The sequence below is a fragment of the Schistocerca nitens genome, chromosome 1 (genome assembly GCF_023898315.1).
Source record: "Schistocerca nitens isolate TAMUIC-IGC-003100 chromosome 1, iqSchNite1.1, whole genome shotgun sequence".
Classification (NCBI taxonomy): domain Eukaryota; kingdom Metazoa; phylum Arthropoda; class Insecta; order Orthoptera; family Acrididae; genus Schistocerca; species Schistocerca nitens.
The window spans coordinates 115,572,571-115,593,995 of NC_064614.1; the positions used below are offsets into that span (position 1 = coordinate 115,572,571).

General features: G+C 42.8%; 1 protein-coding gene across 1 annotated transcript in view; it reads left to right on the plus strand.

Moving 5' to 3' along the window:
• Window positions 1-21,425, plus strand: part of LOC126260968 (sialin-like) — a 133,304-nt gene that overhangs the window by 104,472 nt on the left and 7,407 nt on the right. Inside the window, exon 8 of the mRNA XM_049958543.1 lies at window positions 11,796-12,037. Coding sequence (XP_049814500.1) covers window positions 11,796-12,037 — 242 coding nt within the window. The remainder of the gene's footprint in view (window positions 1-11,795; window positions 12,038-21,425) is intronic.

Here is a 21,425-nt window from a genome sequence, read left to right on the forward strand (position 1 = left end):
TCTACCTTAGCTATATGCTTCTGATTAAGGTCTATATTTATTAATGGCGTCATACCATTCACTGTACAGAACTGTATGTACTGTGTCTTATCAAAATTCAGTGAGAGTCCGTTTACAAGGAACCACTTAGTAATTTTCTGAAAGACAGTATTGACAATTTCATCAGTTAATTCTTGTTTGTCAGGTGTGATTACTATACTTGTATCATCAGCAAAGAGAACTAACTTTGCCTCTTCATGAATATAGAATGGCAAGTCATTAATATATATTAAGAACAACAAAGGACCCAAGACTGACCCTTGTGGAACCCCATTCTTGATAGTTCCCCAGTTTGAGGAATGTGCTGATCTTTGCATGTTATGGGAACTACTTATTTCAACTTTCTGCACTCTTCCAGTTAGGTACGAATTAAACCATTTGTGCACTGTCCCACTCATGCCACAATACTTGAGCTTGTCTAGCAGAATTTCGTGATTAACACAATCAAAAGCCTTGGAGAGATCACAAAAAATCCCAATGAGTGGTGTTCGGTTATTCAGATCATTCAAAATTTGATTGGTGAAAGCATATATGGCACTTTCTGTTGAAAAACCTTTCTGGAAACCAAACTGACATTTTGTTAATACTTCATTTTTTACTGTCTGAAAGCCTCCGTGCGCGCTCGAATCTCTCTAATTTTACATTCGTGATCTCCTCGGTAGGTATAACTAGGGGGAAGCAATATATTCGACACCTCATCCAGAAACGCTCCCTCTCGAAACCTGGCGAGCAAGCTACACCGCGATGCAGCGCGCCTCTATGGAAGAGTCTGCCACTTGAGTTTGCTAAACATCTCCGTAACGCTATCACGGTTACCAAATAACCCTGTGACGAAACGCGCCGCTCTTCTTTGGATCTTCTCTATCTCCTCCGTCAACCCGATCTGGTACGGATCCCACACTGATGAGCAATACTCAAGTATAGGTCGAACGAGCGTTTTTTAAGTCACCTCCTTTGTTGATGGACTATCTAAGTACTCTCCCAATGAATCTCATCCTGGTACCCGCGTTACCAACAATTAATTTTATATGATCATTCCACTTCAAATCGTTCCGCACGCATACTCCCAGATATTTTACAGAAGTAACTGCTACCAGTGTTTCTTCCGCTATCATATAATCATACAATAAAGGATCCTTCTTTCTATGTATTCGCAATACATTACATTTGTCTATGTTAAGGGTCAGTTGCCACACCCTGCACCAAGTGCTTATCCGCTGCAGATCCTCCTGCACCTCGCCACAATCCACCAATGCTGCAACTTCTCTGTATACTACAGCATCATCCGCGAAAAGCCGCATGGAACTTCCGACACTATCTACTAGGTCATTTACATATATTGTGAAAAGCAATGGTCCCATAACACTCCCCTGTGGCACGCCAGAGGTTACTTTAACGTCTGTAGACGTCTCTCCATTGATAACAACATGCTGTTTTCTGTTTGCTAAAAACTCTTCAATCCAGCCACACAGCTGGTTTGATATTCCATAGGCTCTTACTTTGTTTATCAGGCGACAGTGCGGAACTGTATCGAACGCCTTCCGGAAGTCAAGGAAAATGGCATCTACCTGGGAGCCTGTATCTAATACTTTCTGGGTCTCATGAACAAATAAAGCGAGTTGGGTCTCACACGATCGCTTTTTCCGAAATCCATGTTGATTCCTACAGAGTAGATTCTGAGTTTCCAAAAACGACATGATACGCGAGCAAAAAACATTTTCTAATATTCTACAACAGATCGATGTCAGAGATATAGGTCTATAGTTTTGCGCATCTGCTCGACGACCCTTCTTGAAGACTGGGACTACCTGTGCTCTTTTCCAATCATTTGGAACCTTCCGTTCCCCTACAGACTTGCAGTACTCGGCTGTTAGAAGGGGGCCAAGTTCTTTCCCGTACTCTGTGTAGAATCGAATTGGTATCCCGTCAGGTCCAGTGGACTTTCCTCTGTTGAGTGATTTCAGTTACTTTTCTATTCCTTGGACACTTATTTCGATGACAGCCATTTTTTCGTTTGGGCGAGGATTTAGAGAAGGAACTGCAGTGCGGTCTTCCTCTGTGAAACAGCTTTGGAAAAAGGTGTTTAGTATTTCAGCTTTACGCGTGTCATCCTCTGTTTCAATGCCATCATCATCCCGGAGTGTCTGGATATGCTGTTTCGAGCCACTTACTGATTTATCGTAAGACCAGAACTTCCTAGGATTTTCTGTCAAGTCGGTACATAGAATTTTACTTACGAATTCACTGAACGCTTCACGCATAGCCCTCCTTACGCTAACTTTGACATCGTTTAGCTTCTGTTTGTCTGAGAGGTTTTGGCTGCGTTTACACTTGGAATGAAGCTCTCTGCTTTCGCAGTAGTTTCCTAACTTTGATGTTGAATCACGGTGGGTTTTTCCCGTCCCTCACAGTTTTACTCGGCACGTACCTGTCTAAAACGCATTTGACGATTGCCTTGAACTTTTTCCATAAACACTCAACATTGTCAGTGTCGGAACAGATATTTTCGTTTTGATCTGTTAGGTAGTCTGAAATCTGCCTTCTATTACTCTTGCTAAACAGATAAACCTTCCTCCCTTTTTTTATATTCCTATTAACTTCCATATTCAGGGATGCTGCAACGGCCTTATGATCATTGATTCCCTGTTCTGCACTACAGAGTCGAAAAGTTCGGGTCTGTTATCAGTAGGTCCAAGATATTATCTCCACGAGTCGGTTCTCTGTTTAATTGCTCGAGGTAATTTTCGGATAGTGCACTCAGTATAATGTCACTCGATGCTCTGTCCCTACCACCCGTCCTAAACATCTGAGTGTACCAGTCTATATCTGGTAAATTGAAATCTCCACCTAAGACTATAACATGCTGAGAAAATTTATGTGAAATGTATTCCAAATTTTCTCTCAGTTGTTCTGCCACTAATGCTGCTGAGTCGGGAGGTCGGTAAAAGGAGCCAACTATTAACCTAGCTCGGTTGTTGCGTGTAACCTCCACCCATAATAATCGCAGGAACTATCCACTTCTACTTCACTACAAGATAAACTACTACTAACAGCGACAAACACGCCACCACCGGTTGCATGCAATCTATCCTTTCTAAACACCGTCTCTGCCTTTGTAAAAATTTCGGCCGAATTTATCTCTGGCTTCAGCCAGCTTTCTGTACCTATAACGATTTCAGCTTCGGTGCTTTCTATCAGCGCTTGAATTTCCGGTACTTTACCAATGCAGCTTCGACAGTTTACAATTACAATACCGATTGCTGCTTGGCCCCCGCATGTCCTGACTTTGCCCCGCACCCGTTGAGGCTGTTGCTCTTTCTGTACTTGCCGGAGGCCATCTAACCTAAAAAAACCGCCCAGTCCACGCCACACAACCCCTGCTACAGAAGGGACAGGATGGAAAGACATATGTAAAGACGTCAGGGAATGACTTCTATCCTACTACAGGGAGCTGTAAAGGGCAAAAATTGTAGATGAAAACAGAGAGAGATTGGAATACATCCAACAAATAATTGAGAACGTAGGTTGCAAGTGATACTCTGAGATGAAGAGATTGGCACGGAAGAGGAATTCGTGGTGGGGCCATCAAACCAGTCAGGAGACTGATGCCCCAAAATAAAAAACCTTACAATTCAGCGGAAGCAAAGCATGCTCTAGAAAACGGGCATCGTACTGCATTCGACGAGACGTTATTACCAGGACTAATAGTTTCTGGGATAAAGTAATAAAAGAAACTATCGATATGAAAATTTATGACACCACCTTCAATAAAGACAGTGGCCTCTAGCTAATCACGGTTTGGGACGCGGCCATCCAGAAGCTGAAGCGGGCGCGGAAGGTGCGCAGCCAAAACATTACTTTATATGGCACTGGAACGAGCACCAGGAAGCAGCGCGACTATTTAGGAACAATAGCAGCAACCAAAAGACAGCCACCACTTCACAATGGGCGAGGAGTGCTCGCATGGAAGTTTGTGGATTTTAAAACACTTGAGGTGGCGTGAAATTCGAGCGAATTTTATCAAAAATTCTTCACTCCCTTTAGTGGCGACCTCCAGTGCTCAATAGTAGTCTTTTAATTTCTTACCCCTCAATAGCGTACAATTTTGTTGTTTAATTTATTTCTTGCGCTGTATATTCGTTTTATCTCGCTATGTTTTGCCGTTGGTTCACGTATTGACACACAGCTTGTATAAAAACATGTGTCGGGAACTTTAAGAGATTTATACTTGCCATCAAAACATTGCAAAAAGGTCATATGAACTTGGATCTGAAAATTCTTCTTTACATAGGTAAACAAGATTTTTTATGCTTGGCACAAAAATGATACGTTCACCTGACACATTTACATTTACAGAACGCGGTCGAAGTGACCTCATAATTCCATGTATCACCTGAGCCTGCGTTCCGTACTTTGTCATCCGTTGAAGAAAACTCCTGGTGTGTTGCGTATTTGGTCAAATCCTTTTTGGATACGCTCCCTCAGAACACCGACATTGGGTACGGCAGTCGAATACGCCAAGAAATTTAAATGTCCCCCCTCACCCACTAAAAAGAAATCTATTAGATTCAAATGGTGGTGATCGAATAGCGGATCCCATTCGACCAATCTTTCGGAAACTGGTTATCGAGATACAAATTGCCTGCGGAGTACCATCGTGCGTTAACGACATTCGGTCGATGCCTCTAGAGGTAGAGGTACGTTATCGAGTAAATGAAGCACCTCATTTCTGAGAAACTGCAGTTACATTTGTCCACAAAACGTTGCGAAAAGAAGGGGCTAATGATATGGTCACGAATAATTCCACCCCAAACGTTGAGGCTGAACCTCTGTGGGTTTCTGTCTTGTCGCGCTTAATGAACGTTTTCATATGCGCTGACGTGATTGTTATGATAAGTGCAGATCCCAATCCGTGAAAAGCCAGCCTAATCAGTGAATAGGGTAAGTGCTTAGTACAGCACATAAACAGCAAACTGGAATAACACGTGTTGACTAAAAGTTATTTTTGTCCCAAATCCTGCCTCAATTATTCCTTGCAGTCGTTGAAGGTGATAAAAGTGTTTGTGGAAGAGTTTCATGCAGAATGTTCCACACCGTCATGTGATCAACGCCTTACTGGTTGGAGTTTCATCCACAGTACGAAGAACCCTATCTTGGAGTTCAGCCGTTGGCACATCGTATGGTCTTCCACCATATGCTCTCTTCTCAAACGAGGCTGTCTCTCGCAAACGTTGGTGAAATCGTACAAACGTTCTTGCTTTAAGGTAACAGCCTCCCAGGGTTACGTTCAGTATAAAATTGAGGTGTTGCGTCCTCATTTCCATCTGCTAGGCCGTACATGTGCATGTCCGTCATTTCAAACACTGAATACATCGCTGTGACATGTTGTGGTGGAAGTTATTCTAAAACAGGACAAACGATAATCAAACAAAACAACACAAATGCCATGACGAACTGTAAACAAGAAAGTGAGTAAAGATGCACAATTCAGTGAAATTACACTACAAGGAGTCACTACAGGGAATTACTTTCATACTCTCCTAATGAAGGGTTTTCGGGTCATGTTCATACGAACATTTTGTAGTGTTTTGGCGTCAAGTTTCTGACACATGTTTTTATGCACCCTGTGTAAGATTTCAATCTAAATTTCGTTACATGTTTTCCATATTGGTGTTGTTTTCCGCTAGTGGATGAAATGTTGTATCATTGGTGAAAGTTAAACAGTAAACGAAGGCATTCTGTTAAAAGAGACCTAATGAGTAAATTCATGGAAAAGAAGCTTAAAATATCTTTAAGTCCATTGAGACACAGATGTATGCGAAGTTCTATGTCTGTCGATACCGTTCCACAAGACGAGTTACGCACATGAGAGAAAGTCGAACTACTACTATTCATATAGTGCCATCTTTATAATATCTTTCATTTTGTGAACATTTTGCTTTTATTGGAAAAAGTAGCGCAAATTGCGACTTGTTATCCTCTTACTTTCTATGAGTTTCACTCGGTTGAAACTTTTTTGTACTGGTTCAAATGCACCATTATCCGCTTGAAAGGACTGAGTTTTCTTAACTTGTTTTGTCACAAAGGAAACTGGGCTATAACTCACTCATTCCAAACTACATTTCTTAATGTCGACTGTAGCGTGTTATTCAGGGGGCTCCATAACTAAAAGTACGAAACGTGTAATTCCGAAGGGTTGTGGCAGAGCGACATTTTTCTTAGAAAAACTTCTTCTCTGTCTAGAGCAGCGTTTCCGAAACAGTGTTGTGCGCAACGTTGGTGTTCAACAGAAAGTGAATAAGTGCTCCGCGAGAAACTTTATCGCCTTTTTTTTAAATTTTGTAAAATTTTATTATGATTTATGTGTTGTTAGTTATCATTTAGCCGGCCTGGGGGGCCGAGTGGTTCTAGTCGCTACAGTCTGGAACCGCGCGACCGCTACGGTCGCAGGTTCGAATCCTGCCTCGGGCATGGATGTGTGTGATGTCCTTAGGTTAGTTAGGTTTAAGTAGTTCTAAGTTCTAGGGGACTGATGACCTTAGAAGTTAAGTCCCATAGTGCTCAGAGCCAGTTATGATTTAAAATTGGAGTAATTACTGAATAAACAAGTTTTTATCATTTTTTAATTAAATTTCTTTAACCATCACAACAAACAAGGAATTCTGTCAAAGTACCAGGATTCTCAAAGTGTTTCGTCGGAGGAAAAGTTTGGGAACCGCTGCTCTAGAGTTTTAACGATTTCGTTAGTCACTCCTAGAAATATCGATGTCACATCTAGGGTTAAAAATCATTTACTGCATATGTCCTGTACGTTATATTGCTCATGTTTTTTTTTTCTGTTTCACATTTCTGTGATCCATGTTTAGAGCTACTGCAGGTCTAGATGGCAACCAAAGGTACAGGTAAACAGTCCTTTAACACATGCTTGCATATAACTAATCATATCTCTGAAAGAGCTCAAATATCATTATTTGATGAAGGAGAAGTCCTCGCCGTAATGTAAAAATATGTTTCTTTTGGAGGCCATCTTCCGCAGTAATGTTAATAAAAAATATTATTTTGCTTTTCCAATCCTAAGTTTACCCCAAATTAAGAAAATATTTTTACAGACGGTTTTCGCTTTGTTGATAAAAAGTCAACAGAAGAGATTCTGTAAACATTTCAAACCCCCCATCCCCGAATGAGATCGTATTTAAATACGCTATTGGTTGCTGTGAAATCAGATATAATACCTGTAATTTAGTATAATTGTTCTACAATTCAGCTAGTATGATTGCTGGTTGTGGTAGACCTGACAACAATTTTCTAAATGTAGAACATCACCACATTTTTAGACTGCCATGCACTTTCACATCTTTTTCCTCTTCAGCAGTACGCAGTACATCTTTTTGTGTCTTATTTTTCTCCTCAGTTGGAGATATGTGCATCGGGGATTATGTCCATGTTTCTGCCTGAAGTCTTATAGGGACAGTATTCGACGACGCTCTCTGGTGAACAGAGTTAGCTCTACTCTCCAGCAGTTGCTTTGCAACGCTGATCCTAGATTCGGTGTAGTATGTGTTCTTCCTTCCCACTGACCTTGCAATACATAATGAAGAAGGTAAAAAACATATTTCTATACACCTTCCCTGTGCGCCGCATGATTGGAAAGAGAGCTGCCCTCTGGTCTTGACGGACCATGCAACCCATATCCTTCCGCAGAACAAAACTTTCACTCTGCAACGGACTGTGTGCTGATATGAAACTACCTGGCAGATTAACGCTGTGTGCCTTCACAGAAGCTCTCCTGCAGACTTTGCAGAACTAGCACTCCTGCAGACTTTGCAGAACTAGCACTCCTGGAAGAAAGGGTATAACTCTCCTGCCGAGCTTGCAGAACTAGCACTCCTGGAAGAAAGGGTATCCTTTCTCCCAGGAGTGTTAGTTCTGCAAGGTCTGCAGGAGAGTTTCTGTGAAGTTTGGAAGGTGGGAGACAAGGTACTGCCGGCATTAAAGCTGTGAGGAGGCGTCGTGAGTCATAATTGGGTAGCTCAGATAGTAGAGCACTTGCCCACGAAAAGCTAAGGTCCCGAGTTCGAGTCTCAGTCCAGCACACAGTTTTAATCTGCGAGGAAGTTTCATTTCCTTCTGTTATTCAAGGGCACTTTGAACTTCAGAAACTACATCACTGAAAGACAAACACTCAGTTCATTACTATTGTTAAAAACAGTATTAACAAGCTTCTGTGAACCCTCCTCATTACTACCACGAGCTATTCTCTTCGCCACCTTGATTGTTTGCTAAGATCACCTACCACGTGACACACTTGCCCTGCGTTTCAGTTTACAATATATTCAAGAGCCATCTATTATCTAGAAATTGAACTACAAGTATGATTTGATAAGTCTTGTTTTGTGAATAACTCATCTTACTTCTCGACAACGTCTGTTTTGAGGAATATACACTAGGTTCGGCGATCCTCCAGCGTTTTCGTCCCGTCGGAAAAATAGCTTCTGTCAAACTTAGCAAAGTTCTCGATGACTGCAACTATCACTTCCTCTTTGTATGAAAATTTCTTCCCAGCAACCCAAAGTTTCAAACCAGGCAACATGAAGAAGTTACTTGGGGCTAAGTCTGTTGCATAGGATGGATGACGAACCAATTCAAAGCCCAGTTCATGCAGTTTCGCCATTGTCATCGTAAACAAAGAGCACATCATCTCAGATTCAAGAGAAGTAAAAACCTAGCTGACAAACAAAAACTGAACGAAGCAAAAATGACCTGCAGAGCACTGATGAATGGTGCAGGCTCTGGCAGTTGACCCTGAACATAAATGAATGTAACATATTGCGCACACATAGGAAAAGAAATCCACTACTGTACAACTACACTACTGATGACTAACAGCTTCAGACAGCGTCTGTCGTAAAATATCTAGGCGTAACTATCCAGAGCGATCTTAAGTGGAATGATCAGATAAAACAGATAGTGGGAAAAGCAGACACAAGACTCAGATTCGTCGTAAGAATCTTAAGGAAATGTAACTCATTCACGAAAGAAGTGGCTTATAAGGAGCTTGTTCGCCCGATTCTTGAGTACTGTTCATCTATCTGGGATCACTATCAGGTAGGACTGATAGATCGAACGAAGAGCTGCGCGTTTCGTCACGGTATCGTTTAGCTGGCGAGAGAGCGTTACGGAGATGTTAAACAAACACCACTGGCAGACGTTACAAGAGAGGCGTTGTGCATCACAGAGAGCTTTACTATTGGAATTCCGGGCCAGCACTTTTCTGGAGGAATCAGACACCTTATTACTTCCCCCCACATGCATCTCGCTTCTTGACCACAAGGACAAAATTCGAGAAATTAGACCCAAATCCACGCAGTATTCGCGATTGGAACAGTGTTGGGGGGATCAGATAGTGGTACCGAAAGTACCCACCGCCACACACTATTAGGTGGCTTGTGGAGTATGATGTAGATGTCATCGCTGATGTGTGGGATGGTGCATTATCCTTTGAAAGAGCACCTTTTTGCGTGCCAGCTGCTGTCTTTTATCAGCAAATGTAAGTTTCAAACGATCCAACAATGAAACATAATAGGGTCCACTTATGGTTCTGCCTTCTTCCAGATAGTTTATGAAGATTATTCCTTGAGAATCCCAAAAAACAGTGGCCATCACCTTACCAGGTGACAAGATGGTCTTTCCTTCTTTGGTGCACTTTGACCATTCTATGTCCATTGTTCTGACCCTGGTGAATAACGATGTAGCCAGATTTCCTCAATAGTCACAAATCGGTGCAAAAAGCTTTGCAGATTGCGATCCATAACTCTACCCTATTATATTTCATTGTTGGATCGTTTGAAACTTGCATTGGCTGAAAAAATACAACAGCTGGCACGCAAAAAAGTGTTCTTTCAAAAGATAATGCACTACTCCACACATCATTGTGTTGAAATGTTGTACCTTGGTCGACTGTTGGCAATCGCGCCGCCTACCTTGCACACAGATTCTGCAGAACCAGTTCTGTGTGGGCGATGTTAAGCGCTCGCTCACTTGAGGTGCCTACAGTCTCAGCAATCTTATGTATTTTTATTTATTGATCTTGCATTACCATATATTGGATTTTGTACATGGTTCAGCTTGCGGTGACCACGTTTAAATTCGTTAATCCAAAAGTTAATGGTCTTCAATGATGGTGCAGAGTCCGCGTGATCTTCATCCAATTCTGTTTTGATTTGCCCAACCTTTCAATAGGAAATGCTTAATAACATCCCGAAACTTCGTATTCTCCATTTTCGAACGCAGTCGACACACTGACCAATGTAGACGGCTGTCAAGAATGAACTGTACTGTATACATTGTTGAAATTCGTTACACGACCCTCAGAATAGTCAAGTTTACCAACCACGAAGGTACAACAAAAATGTTCCATTCTTTCATAGAAATTTACCAGACTTACCAAATCACACTTATAGTGACGCGCGATATTTGCAGGCTGAGCGCTTCATACGATTTTAAATGCTGTCGCAACTTCATGTGGCTGGCCGCTGTGACCGAGCGTTTCAATGCGCTTCAGTCCGGAACCGCACTGCTGCTACAGTCGCAGGTTCGAATCCTGCCTCGGGCATGGATGTGTGTGATGTCCTTAGGTTAGTTAGGTTTAAGTAGTTCTAATTTTTGTGGTCCTGTCCTCCTCAGCTGCGCGTAATATTACGGTATATTGATAATTTTCACTTATGGACCGTCTGACAGCAACTGAATAAAACACAATTTTAGTGCCATACGCGTTTCGCCTTTATTTTCTGCAAGGCATCATCAGTGGCCTGGAATATGTACATATGTTAGCTATTTTATTTACATTTTTGTCACTGTGCCTATAGGTTGTAAACAGTTCTGGTGGTTGGTATTTCCTATTAAGTAGTAATGTTTTGAACTGTACTTACAGGTTGCGTAGACAGTTTCTTACATATTACGCTCCTGTTGCATTTTTGGTGTTGTTCTTCTTCCTATGAGCGCCAATTTGCTGTTTTTTTCCACATTCCACAGCACTATGCACTGAACGCTAGATTTAATGCAATGTTTTGGTTTCTGTTGCCGACTGTCAAATGTTTTTGCCAAAGATCGAATATTACTGCCAAACTTATGAGTGTAACTATTGAAGTATCTATGGTCTGTTCGTGTATGCATTTGTGTGTGCGTTTGTGTATGTGTGTGTGTGTGTGTGTGTGTGTGTGTGTGTGTGTGTGTGTGTGTGCGTGTTTTTTGGTGTGGTATTAATTTAATTTAATTTTATTGTATTTATTTATTTATTTTTGTTTTTGTCCTGTGTATGTGTGTGTGTGTGTTTTTTGGTGTGATAGCTAACATATGTACATATTCCAGGCCACTGATGATGCCTTGCAGAAAATAAAGGCGAAACGCGTATGGCACTAAAATTGTGTTTTATTCAGTTGCTGTTAGACGGTCCATAAGTGAAAATTATCAATATACCGTAATATTAAGTAGTTCTAAGTCTAGGGGAATGATGACCTCAGATTTTAAGTCCCATAGTGCTTAGAGCCATTTGAACCATTTTGAACGGACTTTATGTGACTACAGCTCATCATTTGATGCGATTAAGTAGTCGAGACAAAGGTTAATTTCTCTGTCATCGATGTAGACATTTCATCATCTTCTGACATGAGAAACGGATCACACTATTGTTAAGTGGCCCAAAGCAATCATCACTAAATACTGCAGGCGACGATAAGACTGAAATCGGCTTTTTGCAGGTACTCTGGTGCCGACAGCGACGCTGATCGTGGTCTCGCAGGTGGGCTGCAACGCGCCTGTGATCGTGGCTGTGCTGGCAATCAACGGCTTCCTCATGTCCACCAACTGCTCGGGGCCCTACATGAACATGCATGTCATCGCACCCAACTACTCCGGGACGGTTGTCGGCATTGTCAACACATTCGCCAACCTGACGGGAATCGTCGTCCCATATATTGTCGGCGCCTTCACCATCGCCAATGTACGTCATCATTTCTCTAGTTATGTAACTAGCATGTAGTCTAAGTAAACACACACGCACATACACAGGTACGGGGTGACAATTATTGAACTATACAAAAAAAACCTAAATTATTTACAAACTACGACGTGCACGCACTTTATTCGACATGTAAATATCGTTACAGATATTCGGATTTAGGTTATGACATATTCGATATGTCTGCCATCATTGGTTATGATGTGGCGCAGACAAATAGTGAAATACTGCTTGACCCGCTGAAGTGTCGGAACATCGATGCTGTCGATGACCTGAATGGGTGTTTTCAGATCGGCAGTGGTTTTAGGGTTATTGCTGTACACCTTGTCTTTAATACATCCCTACAGAAAGGAGTCGCATGTGTCCAGATGCGAAGAATATGGCGGCCAACCGAGGCCCGTGCCAGTTGCTTCTGGATACCATAGAGCCAGAATGAGGTTCCCAAAGTGCTCTTCTAGGACACCAAACGCTCTCCTGCTTTGATGGGGTCGAGCTCCGTCTTGCAAGAAACCACATCTTGTCGAAATCAGGGTAACTTTGGATAATGGGGATGAAATCATCTTCCAAAACCTTCACATACTGCTCGGTAGTCGCTGTGCCATCAAGAAATATCGCACCGATTGTTCCGTGACTGGACATTGCACACCACACAGTCACCTGTTGAGGGTGAAGAGACTACTCGATCGCGAAATGAGAATTCTCAGTCTCTCAAATGCGCCAATTTTGTTTATTTATGAATCTATCCAAAACGAAAGTGGCTTCGTCGCCAAACCAAACCATACTAATTCCCATCACGCCCCACGGCCAACCGTGCAGTTTAAACGTTCTAATGCAAACCGTTCCGAAATTATGACGATTTTATTTCATATAGTTCAATAACTGTCACCCAGTACATACGTACGCATGCATACGGAACACGTGCAGGCAAAGATATCTTTTTTTCAGGCGATTACCACTTGAGCTCGTTAACTGGCTCCTTAAATCGATGTAACGAACAGTTAAAAAGAAAAAAAGTAAACTCTTTGTTATTTCAAAAATAAACATCACAACTGTTAATACATTTATCCCACTGTGACACAAGACGGTCAATCATGACAGAAAAATGTTTGCGGTTGCCTGCGGAACCATGATTGTACCCATGTGTGCACGTCTTTTCACGAAACAAATCGACAGCAACGAATATCTTTCTTCGGGGCTCCAAAAATGTGGAAATCGCATGGAGAGAGATCGTGACTGTATGGAGGGCTTCCCAGCGAAACTTCTGCGGCGTCGTCGAAACAACCTTGGCAGGAGGGCATTACTCAGCAACAAAATGCCGTCCGTCAACATTTCTGGGCGTTTAGACTCGATGGCGCGCTTCAGTTTTTGCAAGGTGGCCATGTACCGCTGCGCACATCAACAGACAGCATCATTCTGTTGTAGGATAATGTCCGAACACATGGTGTCGTGGATGTTTCGACTTCGCTGTGGAAGTTTCTGTGGGAAGACCTTACACATCCTCCATACAGTCCCGATCTCTCCCATGCGATTTCCATATATATTTGGAGCCCTGAAGAAAGACATTTGTGGCCGTCAATTTACTTTGGACGAAGAGCACCACGCCTGTGTAACAATCATGGTCTGGCAGGCTACGACAGACATTTTTACATGAAGACATTTATCACCTTTTCTCACAATGGGATAAATGTACAGGGTGACAATTACTGAACTACATGAAATAAAATCGTCATAACTTCCGAACGGTTTGCGTTAGGACGTTCAAACTGCACGGTTGACCGCGGGGCGTGACGGGAATTAGTATGCGCTGTAAGGTTTGGTTAAGTGACGAAGACCACTTTCTTTTGGATGGGTTCGTCAATAAGAAAGCTGGCGCCTTTGGGGGACTGAGAATCAACATTTCGCGATCGAGAAGTCTTTACACTCTCAACAGGTGACTGTGTGGAGTGCAATGTCCAGTCACAGAGCGATTAGTGCTATATTCTTTGATGGCACGGTGACTACCGAACGGTGCAGGAAGATGATTCCATCCCCATTATCCAAATTGACCCTAGTTTCGACAAGATGTGGTTCATGCAAGACGGAACTCAACCCCATCGAAGCAGGAGAGTGTTTGATGTCCTGGAGTAGCACTTTGGGGACCGCGTTCTGGCTCTAGGGTACCCAGAGGCCACTGGTATGGTCCTGGATTGGCCACCACCTTCTCCACATCTGCACACATACGACTCCTTTTGTGGGGCTGTATTAAAGACAAGGTGTACAACAATAACCGCAAATCCATTGCTGAGCTGAAATCAGCCATTCAGGAAGTAAACGACAGCATCGATGTTCCGACACTTCAGCGGGTCATGCAGAATTCCACTACTCTTCTGCACCACATCAATGCTAATGATGGCAGGCATATCTAATATGTCGTAATCTAAATCCGAATGTCTGCACTGACTTTTACATGTTGAATAAGGTGTGTACACGCCTTAGTTTGTAACTAATTTACGTTTTTTTTCATGTACTTCAGTAATTGTCATCCTGTATTAGCAGTTACGGCGATTACTTCTGAAATAATGAACAGTTTACTTACATTTTTTCAATCTGTCTCGTTTTCATTTGCCGCCCCTTATAATTCTGCTACCTGCCTTATATAGTATACAGTATTCCTTGACAGCCCGCGCGGTTGGCCGTGCGGTCTAACGGACGCCTTTCCGGGCGGGAAAGAGCGCGTGGTCCCCGGCACGAATCCGCCCGGCAGATTTGTGTCGAGGTCCGGTGCACCGGCCAGTCTGTGGATGGTTTTTAGGCGGTTTTCCATCTGCCTCGTCGAATGCGGGCTGTTTCCCCTTATTCCACCTCAGTTACACTATGTCGGCGATTGCTGCGCAAACAAGTTCTCCACGTATGCGTACACCACCATTACTCTACCATGCAAACATAGGGGTTACACTCATCTGGTGTGAGACATTCCCTGGGGCGTCCCGCGGGGGCCGAACCGCACAACCGCACAATAACCCTGGGTTCGGTGTGGGGCGGGAAAGGAGTGAAGTGGAACTCCGGTAGTCGTCGTGGGATTGTGGACCACTGCGGCTGCGGCGGGGATGGAGCCTCTCCATCGTTTCTGGGTCCCCGGTTAACATACAATACAATACAATTGCTTGACAGCTGGAGGATGTCCGTACAAGCGCAGATACCAAACTCAAAGTAGGTCAGAAGGAAATTTACTCCAATCCATTAGGGAAGAAGAATTTATCTTTAGGGATGCATTTAGATGCTGTGACCTAGAATGCATCTTCAATTTCAAGCTAATCCTAATGGTTAAGTAATACTTGAGGGGTGTTAAATAAGTAACGCAATAGTATTTTTTCTCAGCTACTTTCGGTTGAATAAATGCGGAATTTGTTGTGGGACATCGTTCAGTATTCCCGCTGCAGCCCCCACGGTTTCATGAAGTTCCGATAGGTGACAGCGCTATACATAGCCTTCAAAACGGCGTCTGTAACGGAGGTACGTTCCAAGTAGAGAGCTGTCATTGAGTTTCTTTTGGTGGAAATTCAGAGCATCGCAGATATTCATAGGCGCTTGCAGAATGTCTACGGAGACTTGGCAGCGAACAAGGGTACAGTGAGTCATTGGGCGAGGCTTCCGTCATTATCGCAACAAGGTAGCGCATCTCCCGTGTGCCGGCCGGCTGCACACAGCTGTGGCTCCTGCATTGTCGGAACGTGCGGACACCCTCACTCGAGGTGATCGACGGATCTCAGTCGAACACCTCGTAGCACAACTGTATGTCTCTGTTGGCAATGCTGACACACCCGTCCGCCTGTTGCTGTGCTCAGGTGTGTGGCCGCTGGGTTCCTCGCCGCCTAAGAAAAGACCATGCAGAGCAACAAAGGACGATCTGCGCGGGGTTGATTGCCCGTTACGATGGAGGTTATTGATGCAGCAAGGCTTTGGCTCTGACATCGACCGGTAGAGTGGTATCCTGCGGGCACACAAGCCCTCCCAAGAAGGTGGCGTAAGGCCGTTGCATTGAATAGACATTACGTTGAAAAAATAGGGTTTTGTAACCAGAAGAGTGGGGAATAATATGGTGTTTTGGAATCATGAATAATACCAACCTGCTATCACAAATAAATGTGTTACTTTACTTATTGAACGCCCTTCATACTTTGGAAACAATTTCCTGCAGAAACCTGAAAAATCTTCAGCACTCCTTAAAAAAATAAAAACAAAGAAAGAAATCAATACATGACTATAATGTTACGAGTAAATAGCGCAGTTACCGCATGTGAAGAATGAAATGAAGTAATCTTTAAAAAAAACTGTTAGACGAATGAAAGTCATAGTTCCAATAGGGTGATTTTGCTAAATGGAGGCAAACTGCAGAAAACTACCCCTGAGACGATAAGGAGCAAAAATGATCCACTTTAAGGTGCAGACAAAACATCTTGGAAAGCGATCCCAGTATCAACACCAGGCAGGTTGTGAGGTAACCAGGTGCTCGGCAGCCCTACCACGTGGTGCCGGACGTTGTCCGAAGCAAGAGGGTTCCAGCCTGAGCATGACGCTGGGAATTCCATGGTGACGCTGTGTCGATGAAGGAGACTTGTATGCCGAGAGTGCCAAAGGTGGCGGACTGTGTGAAACCATAATGGCAGACATTTCACAGTTTGTATAGAAATTAATAGTAGCCAGATGAATCATGATACCTCAAAAAGAAACATGTACAATACTATTATTTGCACGACGATTCTGATGGTGTAATCAGATTTTCAATATCTTTATTAGTTTAAAGTTTAGTATCTGATAGTAAATTATACAAGTAACACCCAGCAACGAATTTCCAAAATCTAAACGGTTCATCCGATTTCGTCGATCAACGTGTGTTTAGAAAGCTATTAGTGTAAAGCCAAATTGGCATAAATTACAGGCATGTAACTTGAATAGTACATGAGTTGTTCGAGGTCAAAGTGGCCAATTACTACTGATCGCCTCAGGCCATAAGTACTCTACAGTTACACGAAAAAACGGTAGCAGCATGCTTATAAATACGTTTATTTGTCTATGTCTTTGTTTATATCCGACATATCCTATTCATGAAGAAATTGGTTAAATATTTACTGTGTTTTAGAAAGCACAGAGACATTAGGCTACTGGCCTACTTTTGCTTGCTGTTCCTTTGATATATGTTTATTTAATTTGTCTATGTATTTAATAATGTGTGTTACAGCGTGTTTATGGTCCAGCTGTAGGAATATTTATTTAGTTTCAAGTTACTTAAATGTAAATCCAGTATTTCGATTGTGTTCATTATGTGTGTGTGAGTGTGCATTGGCTTAAAGACATGGCAGGAGCGCTCTAGTCAGAGCCTGTATGGAAGCGACTGTATGGAAGTGGGGGAGGAGCGTGGAGTATGGGAGAGGACACGAGAGGGCAGTTCGGGAGAGGACACGGGAGAGGCCGGGACAGTACGGCATGGCGGACGCACGGTCGCGAGGGAGACTTGGAGAGTGTGGAACGGTTTGTGCGTGGTCGCGAGAGATAGAAATACTTCAGAGTGCCGACTTGTGAACTTGTGAGATTTCCGAAGTTTCTACAGTGAAGACGTAGTATGCGTTTAGAAGTGAATATCTCGCGAGCTATGTTGTCGTTCATAACTAATTACATGCAATAGGAATCTATTGTTTCCCTGCTTTTCAACTTGTATTTTATTCAATTGCTGCACCATCGACAGCAATAAGTGTTTTGCAGAAATATACCACATTCTCAAAAGTACTTCTACTATCGTACCCATCATTTAAAGTCATTAAGAAAGTACCTGCACATTTTATTTAATTGCAGTCTTTCATATGTAAATGTCTATATTATGTTCAAAATTCGCAATCGCCGAGTGATAGGAACCTTCAACCATTCGATTCATGATTCATGTGTATATTCATATTGAATACTGTAGACTAAGCAGTATTTGGCTTGTAATGCGGTAACTACGTATCCCAGCCCCTAGACAACGAAACCAGCCCAAAGTTTTAATATTTCAATTCTGAGTCGGGGGGGTACGTAGTTGAGGGCCACCAACACCATCACCATCATTTCATTTTTATTATTAGAAAGCCCGTACGGTGACCCACGGCATGGTGTGAGCCAGACGACCATGTGGAACATTCTCCAAGACAATTGACACCATTTGGATCACTTTCAGCTCTTATTATTATATAGTTGCCTCCAGGGGGATGGTTTTGTCACTGCTTCCTCCCACAGGCCACCTTGGTAGCGGGGTTCCTGTCACCCATTCTATTAACAGACGAGGCTACTATCACGAAGGGCAGTTTCGGCTAACCGTCACAGCTCCCACATGTAGGCTACAGAGAATCCCCGTGGTATGGAGGTAGCGAACTATCAGCATCAGTTCAGTCTCAATATTTGAAGGGGGCCGTCGTCTACCTACTCCTGGAGCAAGTCATCCTTCCACAACGCCTAACAGGCAAGGCATATCTGCGCTTCCTGTGGGTAGCTTTAGCATGCCCTGCTGAAAGACGTGCTTTTGGTGGTACGAAGGGTAATGTGTCTATTGCATGATGGTGTTCCAGTTCACTGCCCAGCTCACTGATAATCCCATACCACATGAGATATTCTTTCTGTCAAATTTATACGTTTATTCTGTATTCACATTTTTAGTGTTGATCCAGTTTATTAATTGTACATATAGTAAACTCATATCAGTTTGTAAAATCTCCGTATTTTCAGACCAGTGAGTCTACTTCACTTCCAACAAGTATCCAAAGACCGTAACTTTCAGCGGGCACAGTTCGTGCACCGACAAACTGCAGTAACTGCACTGATATGGCACATGAATATTAAACATTGATACAACGTTCATTTTAAGTGGCAAGTGCAAAATTTAAGTATAATCTACAATCTTTCTCTGGTAGAATAACGCATTTGCAGCCATCTTGCTACACCATCAAGTGAGGGCATGGGGCGCTGTTGTTGATGATCTGATCTACGGTTGGGACATTCGGGTAAGAGATCCTGTGGTGCGCTGTCGGAGAGGAATCTGATTAGTAAACCTTCTCTCCTTTGTTACCGACTTTCCGGAGATCCATATAGCTTCTGAAAGCTTATGTCAAAAATAGAAAAACTGTGTAATCATAGGGGCAGAGAGACAAACGTTTAGGAGCTACAGGAACCACATTGTCACTAAAGTGTTGCAAACATGGAACCAAAAGTCGCTAAAATGCTCGTTCCACGTGTTTATAGGAACTAACAATATGGTAAGAAGTTGGAGATCTCAACATAAAGGAAGAAACAACTCGCTGAAAAGAAACGACGTACGCTGGGCTGTTGAAAATGTGATTTGTCAATTGTTGACTTCAAACAAAATCAATTACAAGAGACAATCAATGGGCAATTCATCAAATAAACAGTGAGGCGGGCAGAAAGACAATTCACAACGGGCACGTTTTACAAAAACGATGATCCTGCACTTGGCACACCCATCATTTGTCAATGAATGGAGACAGTAATCCTTCGGCGCAATCGCCATTCCAGGTTCGTCTTCCAAGTATCCGCTCTTATAAAAAGCATACTTAATCAAGTTCTTGAAACGAGGGGCGCTGAAACTGAACTGATGTAGAGAAAAAGACTGCAGGGCCAGAAAACCATGGCGATGCCAAATGTGTTCCCGTGTCTCGATAATGATTGTGTCCGTTATGTAACGAACAAAAGATTTGTAGTGTCTGAAAAAATGAATTTGCTGGATCTTTCCCGTGTATGCTTCAGGTACGAGTTCTTTGTATGACTTTGCCATCAGTTACTTCGGAAGCAGACAATGCATGATCTTTGTTAGAGCATCATGAATGCGCTAAACACAGAATTTTCTTCCTGTCATCGGGTATGTTTGGCCCAAGGTAGGCGCACTCGGCCATAATGCGTCACGATTAGAGCCTTTTCAGACAATACTTGATCATTGTTACAGCACCATGAATTTTCTAAACACGGAATTTCTTCCTGTCATCAGGCATGTTTGGCCCAAGGTAGGCGCACTCGGCCATAATGCGTCACGTTAAGGCCGTTTCAGGTCTGCTTACGACATGTTCGCTGTTTTTCCAGCACACGATCTTATATTCGGAGGATCTGCCGGCTTTGACTGCGTGAATTTTCCCGCTGGCTCGAATACAAGCACACATGTCAGCAACAGTATCTAGTCTTCCATTGGAATCACAGGCATAATCATTAACCTGTTCTGTGTTGCAGAGACTGACCCAGCAACAGTGGAAACAGTTGTTGTTCCTCTGGTTTGCAGTATTCGATGACCATGTAACTCTTTGACAAATCTGCTCTGGTCAGCACTGAAGACACGTGTCGGTGGAAAGATTTCTGTAACGATGAGGTTGCGAATCTTCGCAACAAAATCATCGCACGCTTGCGATAAATTTACCTCCTTATCCTGCCGACTGTGTGGATTATTTCTCTGTCAACAATGTTGTTCCGCTTCTTGAAGCGATATACCTGGAAATCAGAAGCTTTAAAATCGACTGCACTTTGCGGATGCATCGCTATCTTAAATTGCGGGGCCCACAGCCGCTATGTCCGGTCGTGAATAATTGCTCCTTCTGTTTCCTTCTCTTATAATTTCTGCAGGACAGTCTGGCAGATTTTTTGGATCGACGGAGTATTCATCTTTTCAACTAAACAGACACTGTTTTTGCCTTGTTTCACAAATTTTATTATTAATGTTACTGCCCACCTAGGTTTCGGGTTATAAGGCCATTTTCGAGTACATTACTGATCCCCAAAGATGATAACGCACAGATAAGCATGATGGTAAGGGAAAGATAACGTCTCAGCTTCTCAATGCATCGATTCACGGCTTAATGTAAAATTACTTCAATGACCATTTTTAACAATTACCTATGGAATTAAACAGTTCAGCAATTACACTAACTCGATGGGACTAAAGTTATGCATAGCCAAGAACTTTTTATCTAGTGATGAACTGAGACCCAAGGTTTTACTTCTGTCCTGGAGACGTGATATCATCTAAAAGAGGTGAATAACTGAATTGGGTTTGCTCGTTTAATAATAGGTGTGGTGATGTACGCATCTGTCTTTCATTTTCTAAAATTTCTAATTGGTTCAATTTAGCCCCCTTTTCCTTTGTCCCTAAGACTTGTACATCTATTATGTACTTGTATTTGTGGGTATTTTCCAGGCAATGTTCCGCAAACGCTGAATGAGGTTGCTTCATTCTCCAGCTTCTATGGTGTTCTTTAAGCCTGGTGGAGATTGACCTCCCCGTCTGCCCAATGTAACAAGACTGACGCTCATGGCATGTGATTTTATAAACCCAACTTTCTGTGATGGCTGGTTGTTTGTCTTTTGC